The 14,816-nt window shown below is 32.7% G+C and overlaps 1 protein-coding gene across 1 annotated transcript; it reads left to right on the top strand.

Annotated features, from left to right (window-relative positions):
• The first annotated feature begins 5,782 nt into the window (after nucleotides 1-5,782).
• On the top strand, nucleotides 5,783-13,542 carry LOC111712953 (myc protein). The gene is made up of 2 exons (XM_023487714.1): nucleotides 5,783-6,951; nucleotides 12,241-13,542. The coding sequence occupies exons 1-2, from the start codon at nucleotides 6,079-6,081 to the stop codon at nucleotides 12,583-12,585; spliced, it is 1,218 nt and encodes a 405-aa protein (XP_023343482.1). The 5' UTR covers nucleotides 5,783-6,078; the 3' UTR covers nucleotides 12,586-13,542.
• The last annotated feature ends 1,274 nt before the right edge of the window (nucleotides 13,543-14,816 follow it).

The following is a 14,816-nucleotide window of genomic DNA, read 5'->3' as shown; positions in this document are numbered from 1 at the left end:
ACTAGATGGAGAACTAAAAATACTAGATGGAGAACTAAAAATACTAGATGGAGAACTAAAAATACTAGATGGAGAACTAAAAATACTAGATGGAGAACTAAAAATACTAGATGGAGAACTAAAAATACTAGATGGAGAACTAAAAATACTAGATGGAGAACTAAAAATACTAGATGGAGAACTAAAAATACTAGATGGAGAACTAAAAATACTAGATGGAGAACTAAAAATACTAGATGGAGAACTAAAAATACTAGATGGAGAACTAAAAATACTAGATGGAGAACTAAAAATACTAGATGGAGAACTAAAAATACTAGATGGAGAACTAAAAATACTAGATGGAGAACTAAAAATACTAGATGGAGAACTAAAAATACTAGATGGAGAACTAAAAATACTAGATGGAGAACTAAAAATACTAGATGGAGAACTAAAAATACTAGATGGAGAACTAAAAATACTAGATGGAGAACTAAAAATACTAGATGGAGAACTAAAAATACTAGATGGAGAACTAAAAATACTAGATGGAGAACTAAAAATACTAGATGGAGAACTAAAAATACTAGATGGAGAACTAAAAATACTAGATGGAGANCTGTAGACTGTAGACTGTAGACTGTAGTGTAAAGTATAATCTGTGTAGACTGTATAGTTTAGTCTGTTGTCGTTGACTCTATATTGACTGTAGACTAATAAAATTTAAAGTGTATAATTTTGACTTTTATCTATATATCTAAGGATCTCCAATAGTGACATGGCATTTTTTAGAAAACTTAAATACTGAATTTTAATGCCTTATATTTAGAAATTCATGATTGCAAAATCAAATATGTCTAATTTTCGGGAAAAGTATAAAAGTTTGACCGTTTATTTTTCCTAAAAGTAAATTAGTATTTATGAAATTGATTACATTTAACACGTAAACTTTATATAAATATATTCTTAGAAAACACAAGGGAATATATATAAGGGGGGGGGGAACATGAGGGAAAGGGTTAAATTCTGAATATATGAATATATATCAGGGGGGGAACATCAGGGAAAGGGTTAAATTCTAAATATATATGGGGGGACATGAGGGAAAGGGTTAAATTCTGAATATATATCAGAAGGGGGCCATGAGGGAAAGGGTTAAAATCTGAATATATATCAGGGGGGAACATGAGGGAAAGGGTTAAATTCTGAATATATATCAATATATATCAATAGGCCTACTCTGCGTACATATGGAAACCAGTTCTCTCTGGGCGGAATTTGTAAACAAGAATCGTTTAGTACCCGAGGAGGTTAAAAGCATTAAATTTTGATAATTTTTATAATTTACATAATATTTTCCGATGACCAGAATATTTCATTGATTTTTTTATGTGAAAGATGGATCCCATGTCAGGCTTCGACATCCGTCTTGTGTTTACATTAACGCCCAGAGACAGTACACTGCAGTACAAAAGATGCGTATACTTCTGAAATAACTTTCCTTGCATTAAACCTTGTACCACCGTATCTTGATATATAAAGTTTAATCTCTGTTTGTCTGCTTGTTTCTTTGTCCGATCATAATTTATGAACCACTCGATCGATTTGCCTAAAAATTGATTGGGGAACATTGGAGAACCATGGGAATGTTCTTAATTTGTTTTCGAGATTCTAAGTATGAATACCTTGGGCAACGCTGGGTTCTTAAGCTAGTATATAAATAAAGTAGTAATATCTGGTTTTGTTTGTTTGTTTGTCCGATTATAAATCATAACATTTAAAGCCAAAATTTAGTTCACAGGCAATGCTGAGTTTCTAATCTATAGTCTTGTACAAGGATGGGTGATAAGTTTAACTTTAGCAGGTTTTACTGTTAAATGTCAGTTTTTGGAACCAGTTTTGTAGAATTTGTATTTCTAGACGTACTAAAAGTTAAAACTTATAATTGGATGGTGACAATATAACTTCATTTTATAATTTCTACATACATACATGATGTAAACTTTGCTAGATTTCATTACATGTTAAGAATTCTGCTAAAATAGCTTAAAGTAGCATTAAGTAGGATTAAAAAGCATAAAATAGCTTAAACTAATTAGTTTTTAATAACCCAACTGTAGTTAAACTACTAGAGAGTAAATAGTAAAACAGATTTTATAGAGAATGTATTAAACTTTTATAGGTTTTACCATCAAGCTTACGGCTTCCTCACCTATTTTATTAGTTCTTTTTAATCTTTTTTATGTAAATTAATATTCATTTTTTTTCATTTCATTTTTTCCGTCAGAATATAAAAACTACACTTGCAAGATTGAAAGACTAGAATGTTATGGAAAGTGTAGCTCCGATGATAACAGTCACAAAGTTCTAAAGTCTTCGTCTGGTCAAGGATGAATGATATATTCATATTTTACTGGCTTAAAGTTTATTATTTTCAATTATGGGATTCATGCAACATAGAATATGAAGGAAATTTTCAGACTTGAACACGTTTTAAGAAAGAAAAGCCAAAATCTTCTTTAATTTTAATCTAGATGAAGGTATAAAGGGTACCATGGTGAGTAGTTCACTCTCCACTAAACACTACTATCTCTTCGGTCAGTGTACTGCAAATTACTGCAGAACGCACCGAAAGCTTAGTTGAGGGGGTGAGTCTATCGTCCGTTTAAGAAAGCCTTTAGATTGCATATAAAATCTCTTTTAACTGGTCGTTCGAAAGTAAGAACAATTAGTTAACATTGATTGATTGCACCTCCTGCCCTTCACAAGATATTCCTATTCCATTTTTTTCAATTTTCTTTTTTATCTTAGAAATATGTTTTCCTTATACGTCACAGTATATGTTTACACGATCCCTGCTCATGTCTCCTCACAAAGATCAAGATTGCATAAGTAGAACCATAAAATACTTTTAGACCCAAGTTAGGACTTAAAATAGACTAATGAACATGAAACAAAGCAATTGGTAAACAGACCCGTTTTACTAGATAAGAAAATTATAAGCTACTACAGTAAAACTTTTTTATTTGTAACACCATAAAATACACTTAATTATTGCTTTCATGTCGTCTTCCCATTCCACAGTTTTCTGCTTCTCACTGTATGAAAAGTGATACTTTGAGGGCCATTTGTTTAACTTCACTACCTCACCAATATCTTTTGTAGCCGAAGATATGTATATATTGAAACTATACAGAAAAGGTTTTAAACTTTAGTTTACAAGGTAAGTAATTGGCGAAATTTTCATTTATTTTTGCAACCTTTGGATCAATGTATCATAATTCTTTAATGCTCCTTTCAGTTTGAACCAACAAAATCAACTTCGAAAAATTAGAAAAGTTTCAAATCCTGGAGTTTCTGGAACTTATTATCAATCAATTAATCTTTATGCTTAGGGACATTATTTTATTGATACCCTCCCCCAATATCTAGAGTATTGCCCGGGGACATTAATTTCCATAATATCCTCCCTCAAATACCGAGGCGGAGTAGTAAGAATATTTATGTTCCGCTTTATTTTTTATATCTTTGAAAGAATTTTTTTGCGAAAAACGTCATAAGATTTGATTTTAATGTTTCTTTTTATAAAAAAATATTAATCAGCCATAATACTAAACAATCGAACAATTTCATCAACTTATCAATATTAATTAAATAGCATTCTGTTTTGAAACTTGTTTGAAACTAAAATATGGAGATATTTGGACAGTTTGTGAAATCAGCTAGTTCTCTTAGTTTCAGACCAGAACCAAAATAAGATAAAATTTTAGCAGATTAAGAGGAATACAAATTTTATTTTACAGAAAATGTAGAATCCTTTAAATTTTTTAGAATTTTCATAATTTTTCCTCTCTGCCCCTCAGACCATTTTGTCGGACTAAACCAATCATAAGCAAAGTTATACTTCAGGGTTTTTTTACCAAAAAAAAACTCTTGCAAACAAGGTTTTATCTATTTTCCTCGCCGATTTTTTTTTGTCGAAAAAAATTGAATCTTCAAAAAATACAAATTTCAACGTACGTGCATCTACTGAAATTTAACTGAATTAAAGAATTGTACAGTTCAGATACAGATACTCACATTTTTGCAATAAATTTTACGCAAGCAAAAAATGACAAAAATTAATTTTTCTCTCATTCGATTTTTTCTTTAAAGTTTAAAATAGTGTTTTGTGAAAAAGTACAATTTTTATGTTGTTATTGTTGTGCATTTGTTTGAAAACATTCAGATATATTTTTCGAAAAATACGTATAATCAGGTTTCAGTAAGATATTTAAAATAAATTTATGCTTTAGGCCAATTTTGGGAATATGTTTATTTTCATAAAGTTTTTATTAGTATTTTTTATGTATGTTTCGGGTTAACTCGTCTGCTGATGTTGCATCAAGGTCCGACCGCGTAGAGTCTAGACCAGCTGCCTCCAACTCCACAGAGCTGTCTGGAGAACTAGAAACCCAGGTTTGCAAATTTCCTTGTTTTGTACACCATGAGTAATCTCCAGAAAATATGATGTTAGATGATTTCCCAAATCATAATTTTCCAAATAGAGTCTCTTTCCAAAATATAGAATTTCGCACCTTTAAACTTCCCGCATTTGCATTTTCCCAAGTTGTACTTTCCCTAATATATCTCATAATATAGCCGGGAAGCGATCGGCCTACATTTGTGTAGCATTGCTGCTCGTGTACAATGTACATAGACTTTAATATGTTTTAGCTAAATAAATATAACCTTTTCCGAACAGGAAAATTCTTTCCTATTTGCATCCCCTTGGAAAAATATACTTTTTAAAAACGACCTTTTGGAATTAGCCACCTGAAAAACTTCTTCAATTGTAAAAAGAGAATGTACAGTGAGACCCAAAAAAACTATGGAGTAAAAAGACGACAATTCAGCAGCTGTTTAATAGATATTGTTAAAATGTGAATGGTTACATGTTAGCTAATTTCAAAATCCCCTTACAGTAAAGGGTTATGTAATACTTGCTATTTTCATGTTCATTACAATGTTTTAAATCATATAGCAAACAGAGAAAATAGTAGAAAATCTATTTCAGGCGCGCATTAAGTTGAATTTCACAATGATATGTATTAAGTTAAATTTCACAATGTTGTGTATTTTACAATTTTTGTTAGATTCGTCAAATCTATAACACTTCAACCAAAACTGTTAGATACCATAATAAAATCAAAGTTGCCATAAAAAAATAAAGTTTTGAGGGGGAAGGGGTGTTAGAAGAAGGGAACAAAGCAAAGGGGCATATTCTCGAAGTTGTCAGGGGGCTTTAGTCTCCAGTGGGGTGGATGAATCCACCTGAATATTATATTTTAACCTATCCAGGTCATCCAGGGGGATTCCCTGCCCCCTACAGCCCCTCAACCCCCGTACATGCCTAAGACGTTTTGCCAAAAAAAACTGTTTTATACCTTTTCATAAAATATATATCAGGATATTTCATTTTCATATTTATAATGAAGTAAATATTACCATTTAATATTAGAATATTTATTTCGGGTGCATTATTTTATTTTATAAAAAATGTATAAAATGGTATTTATAATATAACAATTGTATAATGATCATCATCTCTTGTGACAATTGTCAGTGTCCTAATGATTGAAAACAAGAACAATAAATTAATATCTTAATTATATGCATAGGATTTTTGATGTATATATAAAAAAAACATATATATAAATGATTTTCTGTACGTACACTATGTATCACAAGTATTTTTAAGCTAAGGTACAGTGCAAATCCTGTGTCCAATGGGAATAGTGCCGGCCGGTGCCTCCCCCCCCCCTCTCCAGTATACCGGTGAGTTCATCCCCCCCTCACGTGGATCGGGCCTGGCTCTCTCTCTCTCCCCCTGTGACTGTACTTGTAGTGTCTCAGTCTATCTGCGCAAGCTCTCTGGATTCCATAATATATATACACACTAAAATAAGCTGCTGTTATACAGAGCAATATATTTACTAGAGATATTGCACAGACGCATATATACAGCTGTCCTTACACAACATATACAGCGACGTCAACATACGCCAACGTCACAGCAACTGTCATGCCAAATTACATCCCCTAAAGAATAGAATAATGTCGCTAGCAAGTGAGGATATCTGGCAAAAATTTGATCTGGCAAAGTCCGAGTTTATTAAAATGGAACAAGAAGAAATGAACACCGTGACAAACAATATTTATCAGATGATGAAACCAACAAAATCAACGGATAGTTTAGTTCCAGACATAGATATGTTGGCCTTCCCCAGTAACCTCGACGTGGACATCAATATGGACGGCGGGATTGACATGGACTTCGATAGTTTGTTAGAGGATATTCTTGGTTTTCAAGATAAACCACTCCGACACGACTGCATGTGGTCCGGAGATATGTCAGCCAATGACGAGAAATCTTTGATGCTTCTTAACACTAACTCCGAACCTAAAAACAAACCGGATATCGCTCCTAGTACGAGTATGAACCTTGGAAGTTTAACCAAGGACCTGGATTGTTTTGATACACCGCTGTCGTCGGAAACCAGCGACCTGGACGAAACTTCAAGTGATATCGATGGCGAGGTTGAGGTTGGAACCATCAACTCCAGGTTACAGGGTGTAAAGGATACCTTGAAATCTAACCAGGACATTACCTACTCTGACCACTGTTATATCGCCACTTCGAAGAAGAGAGATGTTATAAAGACCCGCGAAGAATCGTCCGACGATGACGATTCAAATTCCAGTCAACATATAAATCCATCGAATACCTTCCGAATACCCAACCACCCGGTCCGAGTCAGCCCAATACATACTAAACCCGTGAACAAACCAAAGTTTAAATTTCATATGAAGTTTAAATCGACGAGTTTGCAAAACTCTAGATCATTGCTTCGGCGGCCAAGACTCCAGTATCCTCGTCAAAGTGGATTCAAGCTTCCTGTTCTGCCTAACAAATCAAAATCTATTCAAGTAAGATGTAATTTATCTCCTTTTTCTAACTTTTTCCTTTTTTTTCATAATCTCGTTCCTTGCAGTCGATTCCTTTGGAGAAAGCACAGCTATTCTTCCAAAACTACATCCCCCCCCCACCTGGCTTTAAATTTTTTCTACCCTGTAATAAAAAATTAGTACAAAGGAATTGAGTCTTTTTCTCAAACTCAAATTTTTGAAAACCTGTTAGTGTAAAGTAATAATTTATTATGTAATCTAACCTAAATTATATAAAAAAATTGAAGGTCTACGACACTGGGTTTCAGAGATATAGGGATTAGAGATTCATAGTTTTGGGCAAAGGTTCGATATCCTTTTCTGTTAGTTTGAAATTCTTTATTTATTTTGTTCAAATGAATTAAAATTTAACATTTGTGAATAAGTATTAATCTTCAATTTTAGGAAGTATAGGATTAGGCAGGGGTTGGGGGAGGGAATGGTTAAGATTATCTTCANCCTCTTTCATTCATATAGATGCCTCTTTTATTCATAAAGATGCCTCTATTATTCATTTAGATGCCTCTTTTATTCATATAGATGCCTCTATTATTCATATAGATGCCTCTTTTATTCATTGATGCAACGATAAACCAAACTTTAATAACCTGAAACCTTTTTAGGTTTCCCACAATTTATTCTAAAGTGCTTAAGTTGCATTTCTATTTTGTTATTATTGTCCATAGTAAAATGTTTACTTGACGTACTCGCAAACTATTTCTTAAACATTTTACTATAAGTTTATCAGAATATCAAACGAAATTAATTATCATTGCTTTCTTGATAATCAAAAAGCCAGTTTGGAATTTCTTGTTGGTCGGTTTTGTCGTTACTTTTATAGCATAATTAAATGTATTAGAGTAAGTATCTAAGTATATTCCATTAAAGTTATGCATTAAGCTTTTTAAAGCATAATTAAATAACAAATTAGCTGATTAACTTGCTATAAAAGGTTGATAATTAAGGGTTTAATTCTACATAGGTTCAGTCTCGGGGTATATATTTTGTATCCCCTCCCTCTTAAATTATAGCGGAAACCTAGGAATAAGATTTTGTTTTTTTTTCACAAAATTTTTTACATTTTAAAGATAGAATGCATATGGAGAGAGGATATATAAAATGTATTTGGAGATTACTACAAGATTAAATTAAAGTAGCGTAAAGCGTAATATTTTTTTTCCTGTTTATGTCTTTTTATTTTTCATAAAAGATAATCAGATTGGATTTTAAACAAATACCCCCCCCCCCCCATCCCGGCCCCTGGCAGGGTGTATTAGACGTGCATGCAAGGTTGAGAAGAGGTGAATGAACGGCGAAAGAATTTGCAATCTTCTTGACCAATTGGGAGGGAGACGTGCAATCCTAAAAATAACATCAAAATTATTTTTATGTTTTTATTTCTTTGTTACTCCATTCTTCAGGGGCATTTCTTTAACAGGGCGCAAGGGGGGGGGGGGCTTAAGTAATACTTTGATTTCATTAAGAACTGAGATGAATATTATAAAATATTATAAAAAGTTTTGTAAGTAAAACTGTTTGCTAATTGGATTCGTTGAATGCCTTGAATAGCAAAGAAGCCTGACCGTTTTATCAATTTACATTTTGTCCTTGGGCTCTGCCCCCCCCCTCCCCTCCCCTCCTATGGGTAAGAACTAAGAGTACAAGGAGGGAGGGAACCCCACAGACGCCATGAGCCTCCGCTATGCAGACACAAGCCTCCCAGATTTGCGAGGCAGACCGAAACTCCACTATGCAGACCAAGCCTCCGCTATACAATAAAAGATCACCTCCCCCATACAGCACAGATTTTTTAAATTTTGTTATATATTGATTGTCATGATTAGAAACATATATAGACTCATAAAGTTGTCTATAATATTTATACTAAAACTTTGAAAATTTCTTACGCAGAAAGGAAGATATTTGGAGAAATATTTCTGGAGTAAACTTAGTTTGTTTTGTTGTAATCTTTGATTTAAACAAAACCTTTTTTTTGAAAATGTGAAGATTTAAATAAAAATACAAATTTTCGAGATTTAAATTGAACTACATATAAAGGTATCGCTTAAATCAAAGATCATTAAAGATGAAATTCAATTCAATTCAAATTTTTTTCTCTAAATATTTTACTTTTTGTGTAAAAAATGTTTAAAGTTTAATATACAACTTAAACTTAAAACACAAGTTTAAAAAAACCTCCTGTATTACACAGCTAGGCACATTTTATTGTATTGCGCATACTTATTACTGCATAGCTGAGGCTCGGTCTGTCTAACAAATCTTGGAGGCTCGTGTCTGCATAGCGGAGGCTCATGGCGTCCGCGAGTTCCCTCCTTCGTACAAGTCGATAAATGCGTAGTTGTGTATATTATTAGTCTGAGAGCTACGCAACAACTATATCAGCTGTTCCCTGCGTAAAACAATGCGTATAGTTCTCTATCTTCTTTTTTATATTTATTTGTCTATCTTTGACATGCAAAAAAAACGGCTGAGTCAAATGAGTCCATGTTTTGTGTGGGACTTGACATAGCCCCGTTAATGTTTTTTTCTTTATAGGAATATGCGGCCTTAGAAAATTTATCATAGAAAATGAGAAATCGGTCTAACTCCAATTTTCACATCCTGATATCTTCTCAAACTGATGGTGTTAACTTTCATGTTATCCAAGGTTTCACATCCTGATATCTTCTCAAACTGATGATGTTAACTTTCATGTTATCCAAGGTTTCACATCCTGATATCTTCTCAAACTGATGGTGTTAACTTTCATGTTATCCAAGTGTGTAATGCAAGGAAAGTTATTTGCGGTCGTGTGAACTCTGCGTACATATTGAAACCAGTTCTCTTTGGGCGGAATTTGTAAACAAGAATAGATACATCAGTGTTCGTCTCCGAGAAGGTTAAAAGCATTAAATTTTGATAATTTTGATAATTCACATAATAGTTTCCTATGACCAGGATATTTCACTGATTTTTATGTGAAAGATGGATCCCATGTCAGGCTTTGACATCCGTCTTGTGTTTACATTACCGCCCAGAGACAGTACAATGCCTTACAAAAGATGTGTACACCTCTGAAATAACTTTCCTTGCATTACATCCTTGATATTTCAAACTTTGACTACTTAATCTAACAGAATTTATAGTTTGAAATATCAAAGGTATAAGACATCAGATTGCAAAGATATAGGGATTAGAAAACCTGAATTTGTGGCAAAAACTCAGTTCCTTTTTACCAAGTTAAAATAAACAAAAATGCCTGTAATTAATATTCGTACTGTGAAAGAAGCTGCAGAATATCTCAAATTCATAGCTAAATAATTTTTTCCAAAACCTACTGAAATTTAATAAATAACCACATTGACGGGCTTGCCCTTTAAAAACATAAGATTTTATAATATATAAAATCAACTGTATTGCTGGCTTTCCATAGAAAAATTAAACAACAAAAGGAATTGATTAAAATTAATAGTCTTTGATTTTTCCTTTCGCAAATATCTTGATAAAGGTCCAGCTTTATTTGGGACAGATTTGGTTACTAAACATTACAATTTAGTTATGTTTGATATTATTTTAACGTAAACTCCCAATTACTTGTCCCCCCACCCACCCCTCCACCACAACACACCTGTGTCCGTTCATAATGTTTGTTTAAAATTGATTGATTTAAATTTACCTGAGATGTTTCGGCGCGAGAAAACTCATTTTTCACGCAGATGTAAGAAAACTGCTAGAGTCTGTTTATATGCTTGAAATAAAATTGTCAGGAAGAATTTCTTTAGTTTTGATTCAAAATACTAAAAAAACGGAATTAAAAGAACTGGACATTTCAAAAGAAAACAGAAGTTAGATTGTGTATGTTTTTCAATATGAAATTACTCTTATGTATTGTTTAATTACGTATTGAGACATTCAGTTATACAGGGGGCCATCTTGAAATAAGGGGTTATTCCTAGAATTAGAAGGATTATGGAGGGGGAGCAGAGACAACAGTTTAAATATAAATACAAAATTTGTGTTATCAAGAAACTAAAGTTATTTGGAGCCTGTCTTGAAATCCTACAGTTTTTATTAATGGTGAATTTCAATTTTTCATTTTATTTTGATTTATTTCTTTTGCTTGGGTTGAATTGCAATTGGAAGCCATGGGTTGGTTCAACTTGCCTTTCTCTTCTCAAGTTCCCTGCTAAAACACACAAATAAGATCATACTAAAAACTTTTATGTTTGTAGAACAATTGTTTTAATTATCACTGTGAACGATCAAGAAGAAATACTAAATCAAATTTAGCATACGAAAAGAAATATTAAAATAGGTTTAAACAAAAAATAAAAATCCTTAATCATCCCTTGAACAGAATACAGGATTTTTCTTACCGGTAGGGGTCGGATAGTCCTGTAGGCGGTCTGGGTTGCCCAAGATGGGGCTTCTTGCAGATCTCATCTCACATAATCACATAATGTAAACTTATTATCTTAAGGGACTGTAAGCGTAATTTTAATTGACCCTCCATGCAAATATGGCAATGCCCAATTTACTATGGTACCCTTGAAAGCTTTCACTGATCAAGTATAAATTGATGAATGTCTTTTTATCATGTGTATATGAAATCAATCCCCGTATGTCTTTATATCTAGCGTATGTTATTTCCAAACCTGTATTTATAAATATCCTGATGTATATCCACCCCTGTATGTATGTATATTGTATATCCTGTGGTGTCTATGTATATTTACCCCTATATGTATGTATATCCTGTGTATGTATATCCAGTATCCCCCCTGACCTGTGAAGGTCCTAAGACTGACAGACTGTCTAAACTCTGAATGATGGCGAACAATAATTAGCACTACTATTAGTTTCAGATTTACAATTTTTTCAACACAAAGTTTTCGCTTTGTGACTTCAGAACTCATTTGTTATGAGAGGTGTGTGTGTTGAGGGGGGGGGGTATATGCATTTCTCCTGCCTTCCTTCCTACTATTAAGTGGGGCAATTTTCTATATCACTGAAAGAGACTTGACATCATCAAACCTCAAAATATCCTTTCTTGTTCCACGTTTTTAATTATAGATTCAGCCAGCTTCTTTTAATAATATGTGTAAATGCATCGTGTTTTTTTTCAAGTCAATTTCCCGGGCAAAAATTTAAAGCATTTTTTCTTCTTAAAATATTGGACGTGTCTAGTTATTTCAGTTATGCGACAAAACTAATTAACCTCATCCGAGAATAAGAACCTAACTTTTTAGTTTTACAATTTCCCTTTTTCAGATAAGTCAGACCCGGGTGTCGAAGGAAGAAGACCGGAAGTGGATGGAGGCCAACCGGATGTTGTCAAAAAACGACGGGAAACCACGTGACGTAAGAGATCTTCATAACTCGTTAGAACGACAGCGACGAATTGACCTTAAGAACGCGTTTGACAGGCTCAAAAGTTCTGTCCCCGACTTGGCGGTCTGCGACAAAGCGTCAAAACTTCAGATCCTCATAAAGTCGGCAAACTACTGCCAGCGACTGGTCTCAGTCGAGGCGAAGCTCATACGTGACCTCGACACCCAGAGATCACGACATCAGACTCTGTCTAAAAAATTAAAAATGATGAGAAGTCGGAAATGAACATTCAATAGACAATCTTTGGTTGAATAGAACAGTAGATACAAGAGGAATCATTGGCTTTAAAAGCGGATTTTTTAGATGAAATTATGCAGAGAAAAATTACATTTACGGTTTATATACATATATATTAGGAGTACAGAGTGAAGTCCTGGACTTAAAAAATACATAGTTGTGCCTTGAAGCGCTTACAACCGCTTAGTTTAAGGGATGTTTTCAGCTCCGGGTTTTCTAGACTAGAATTATTCGGTGCTAAACATGTGAATATTTTCAGAAAAATGAGCTTCTCGTATATTTGGTCCGGTTTCATAACCATAGGGTTTCTCATTTTATATTATCTCGGCGCAAGGTTTTATTTTTAGGTTTTTTCCCCAAAGATTGATTTTTGTTCAAAGTTAAATTCTAGTTTGCGCGTAAGAATTTTTTCTTTTTTTATTGTATTCTGAAAAGAATCTGAGTTAGCAACTAACTGTTTTATAATTCTGTAAGGTTTTTCTAACTTTAATATTTACGGTATTTAAAGGTTTTGTGTGAAAGAGATTTGTATTACTAAGTTTGCCTGTATGTATTTTACACTGTAGGTTTAAGTTCCTTTAGTTACGAAAATTAAATGTAATCAATTAATATGCCAATTAAAAATACCAGCACCACTCCCCACCATTTCTTAATGAAGGGGGATTGGGATCTGCAAATTAATTGATTACCTTCTTTTGATCTCAGTAGTTTACATTTTGTATCATTTAGTAAGTACACTTTGCAGTGTACTGCATTATGTACTTTTTTACTGTTGAGTGTATCACTTGTCAATTCATGTACAGTACAACTAAATGTGTACTTTACAGTACAACTAAATGTGTACTTTACAGTACAACTAAATGTGTACTACATATAGATTTAAGCACACTATACATTGTACAACACATTTTATGCACACAAATACACAAATAGGATTTTTAGAAACTTTTATTGTTTTCTCATTTTCCGTCATCCTTGGATTTGAAAGGGTTTCTGCATCTATAAATAAACCCTTGGAAAGTCCACGGACATCGGAAATTTTATATTTTAATTCTAAATATTAAAAAAAATGTAAGAATTCTATCTTTAGGCGTAATTTTTTATTTAATCTTCAAGCAGATAAAATTGTGTTAAAAATGTAAATTTTGAGGTTAACTTTTATAACTCTAATCCTATTTTTTAGTTTTTTTTTCCTTAAGAGCTTGAAGTTTCCATAGACTTAACTACTATTTAAATCTGTTATCAAGACTTAAAGGTTTCAGTTACTAAGATCTCGATTTGAGTTACAAAGATCACATCGTTCTGAGTTAAAAAATATTAAGACTTGAGTTGCAAATATCTTTTGGTATGAGTTAACAAAGATTTAAAGGTCTAGATGATCAAGATTTTTAATTCTTGATTGACCTGGAGGTTTGTTATGCTAAGACCATTGCTATACAAAGGACTTAAGTTTTGCTATACAAAGAACTAAAGTTTTGCTATACAAAGAACTAAAGTTTTGCTATACAAAGAACTAAAGGACTTAAGTTTTGCTATACAAAGAACTAAAGTTTTGCTATACAAAGAACTAAAGTTTTGCTATACAAAGAACTAAAGTTTTGCTATACAAAGAACTAAAGTTTTGCTGTACAAAGAACTAAAGTTTTGCTGTACAGAGAACCAAAGTTTTGCTATTCAAACACTAAAGGTCAGAAGTTACCAAATATTTCGCCAATATACTGTAAAATGCTATTTATGCTAATTTCAAGTGGATTGAACAAAATATTTAAGTATTTCTCGTTTTGTTCTTTCTTTCTTTAGTTTTTCTCCTGTTACCTTGTTTCCATTTTTACATCTAATTTTCTTTTCAGTAATCCAAATACCCTCTTTCATAAATCTTTTCACTTTTTTAAAAATTTTTTCTTTTATACTTGTTGCTTAATCTGCTGGGAAACCCACCTCGCTAAAATACTGTTTGTGTTTCTCGTGAAGTTTTTTATTTACCGAACTTTTTTTGTGTGAAACATCGTTTTCGATCGTAATTTAAGACCCGAAAATCTTTTCTTCTACAAAGTAAAAATTCTAGATATGACGACATCAATTTACAAACGGTTTTTATTTGAGTGTTTTATGATGTACTCTCATATATGGATATTTGAAGAAATAGTAAATTTAAAGAGTTTAAAATAGATCGAAAAACAAGAGTTCATTTTAATGTTAGAAATGTGAAGATAAAAAAA

The sequence above is a fragment of the Eurytemora carolleeae genome, unplaced genomic scaffold (genome assembly GCF_000591075.1).
Source record: "Eurytemora carolleeae unplaced genomic scaffold, Eaff_2.0 scaffold1297, whole genome shotgun sequence".
NCBI classification, from domain to species: domain Eukaryota; kingdom Metazoa; phylum Arthropoda; class Copepoda; order Calanoida; family Temoridae; genus Eurytemora; species Eurytemora carolleeae.
Note: the sequence above shows the minus strand (reverse complement) of the source record. Positions and strands in the feature narration are given on the sequence as shown.

Coding starts and splice junctions, on each gene's coding strand:
- LOC111712953 (XM_023487714.1), top strand. CDS start 6,079: ATGTCGCTAGCAAGTGAGGATATCTGGCAAAAATTTGATCTGGCAAAG. Junction 6,952..12,240: donor ACAAATCAAAATCTATTCAA/GTAAGATGTAAT, acceptor TCCCTTTTTCAG/ATAAGTCAGACCCGGGTGTC.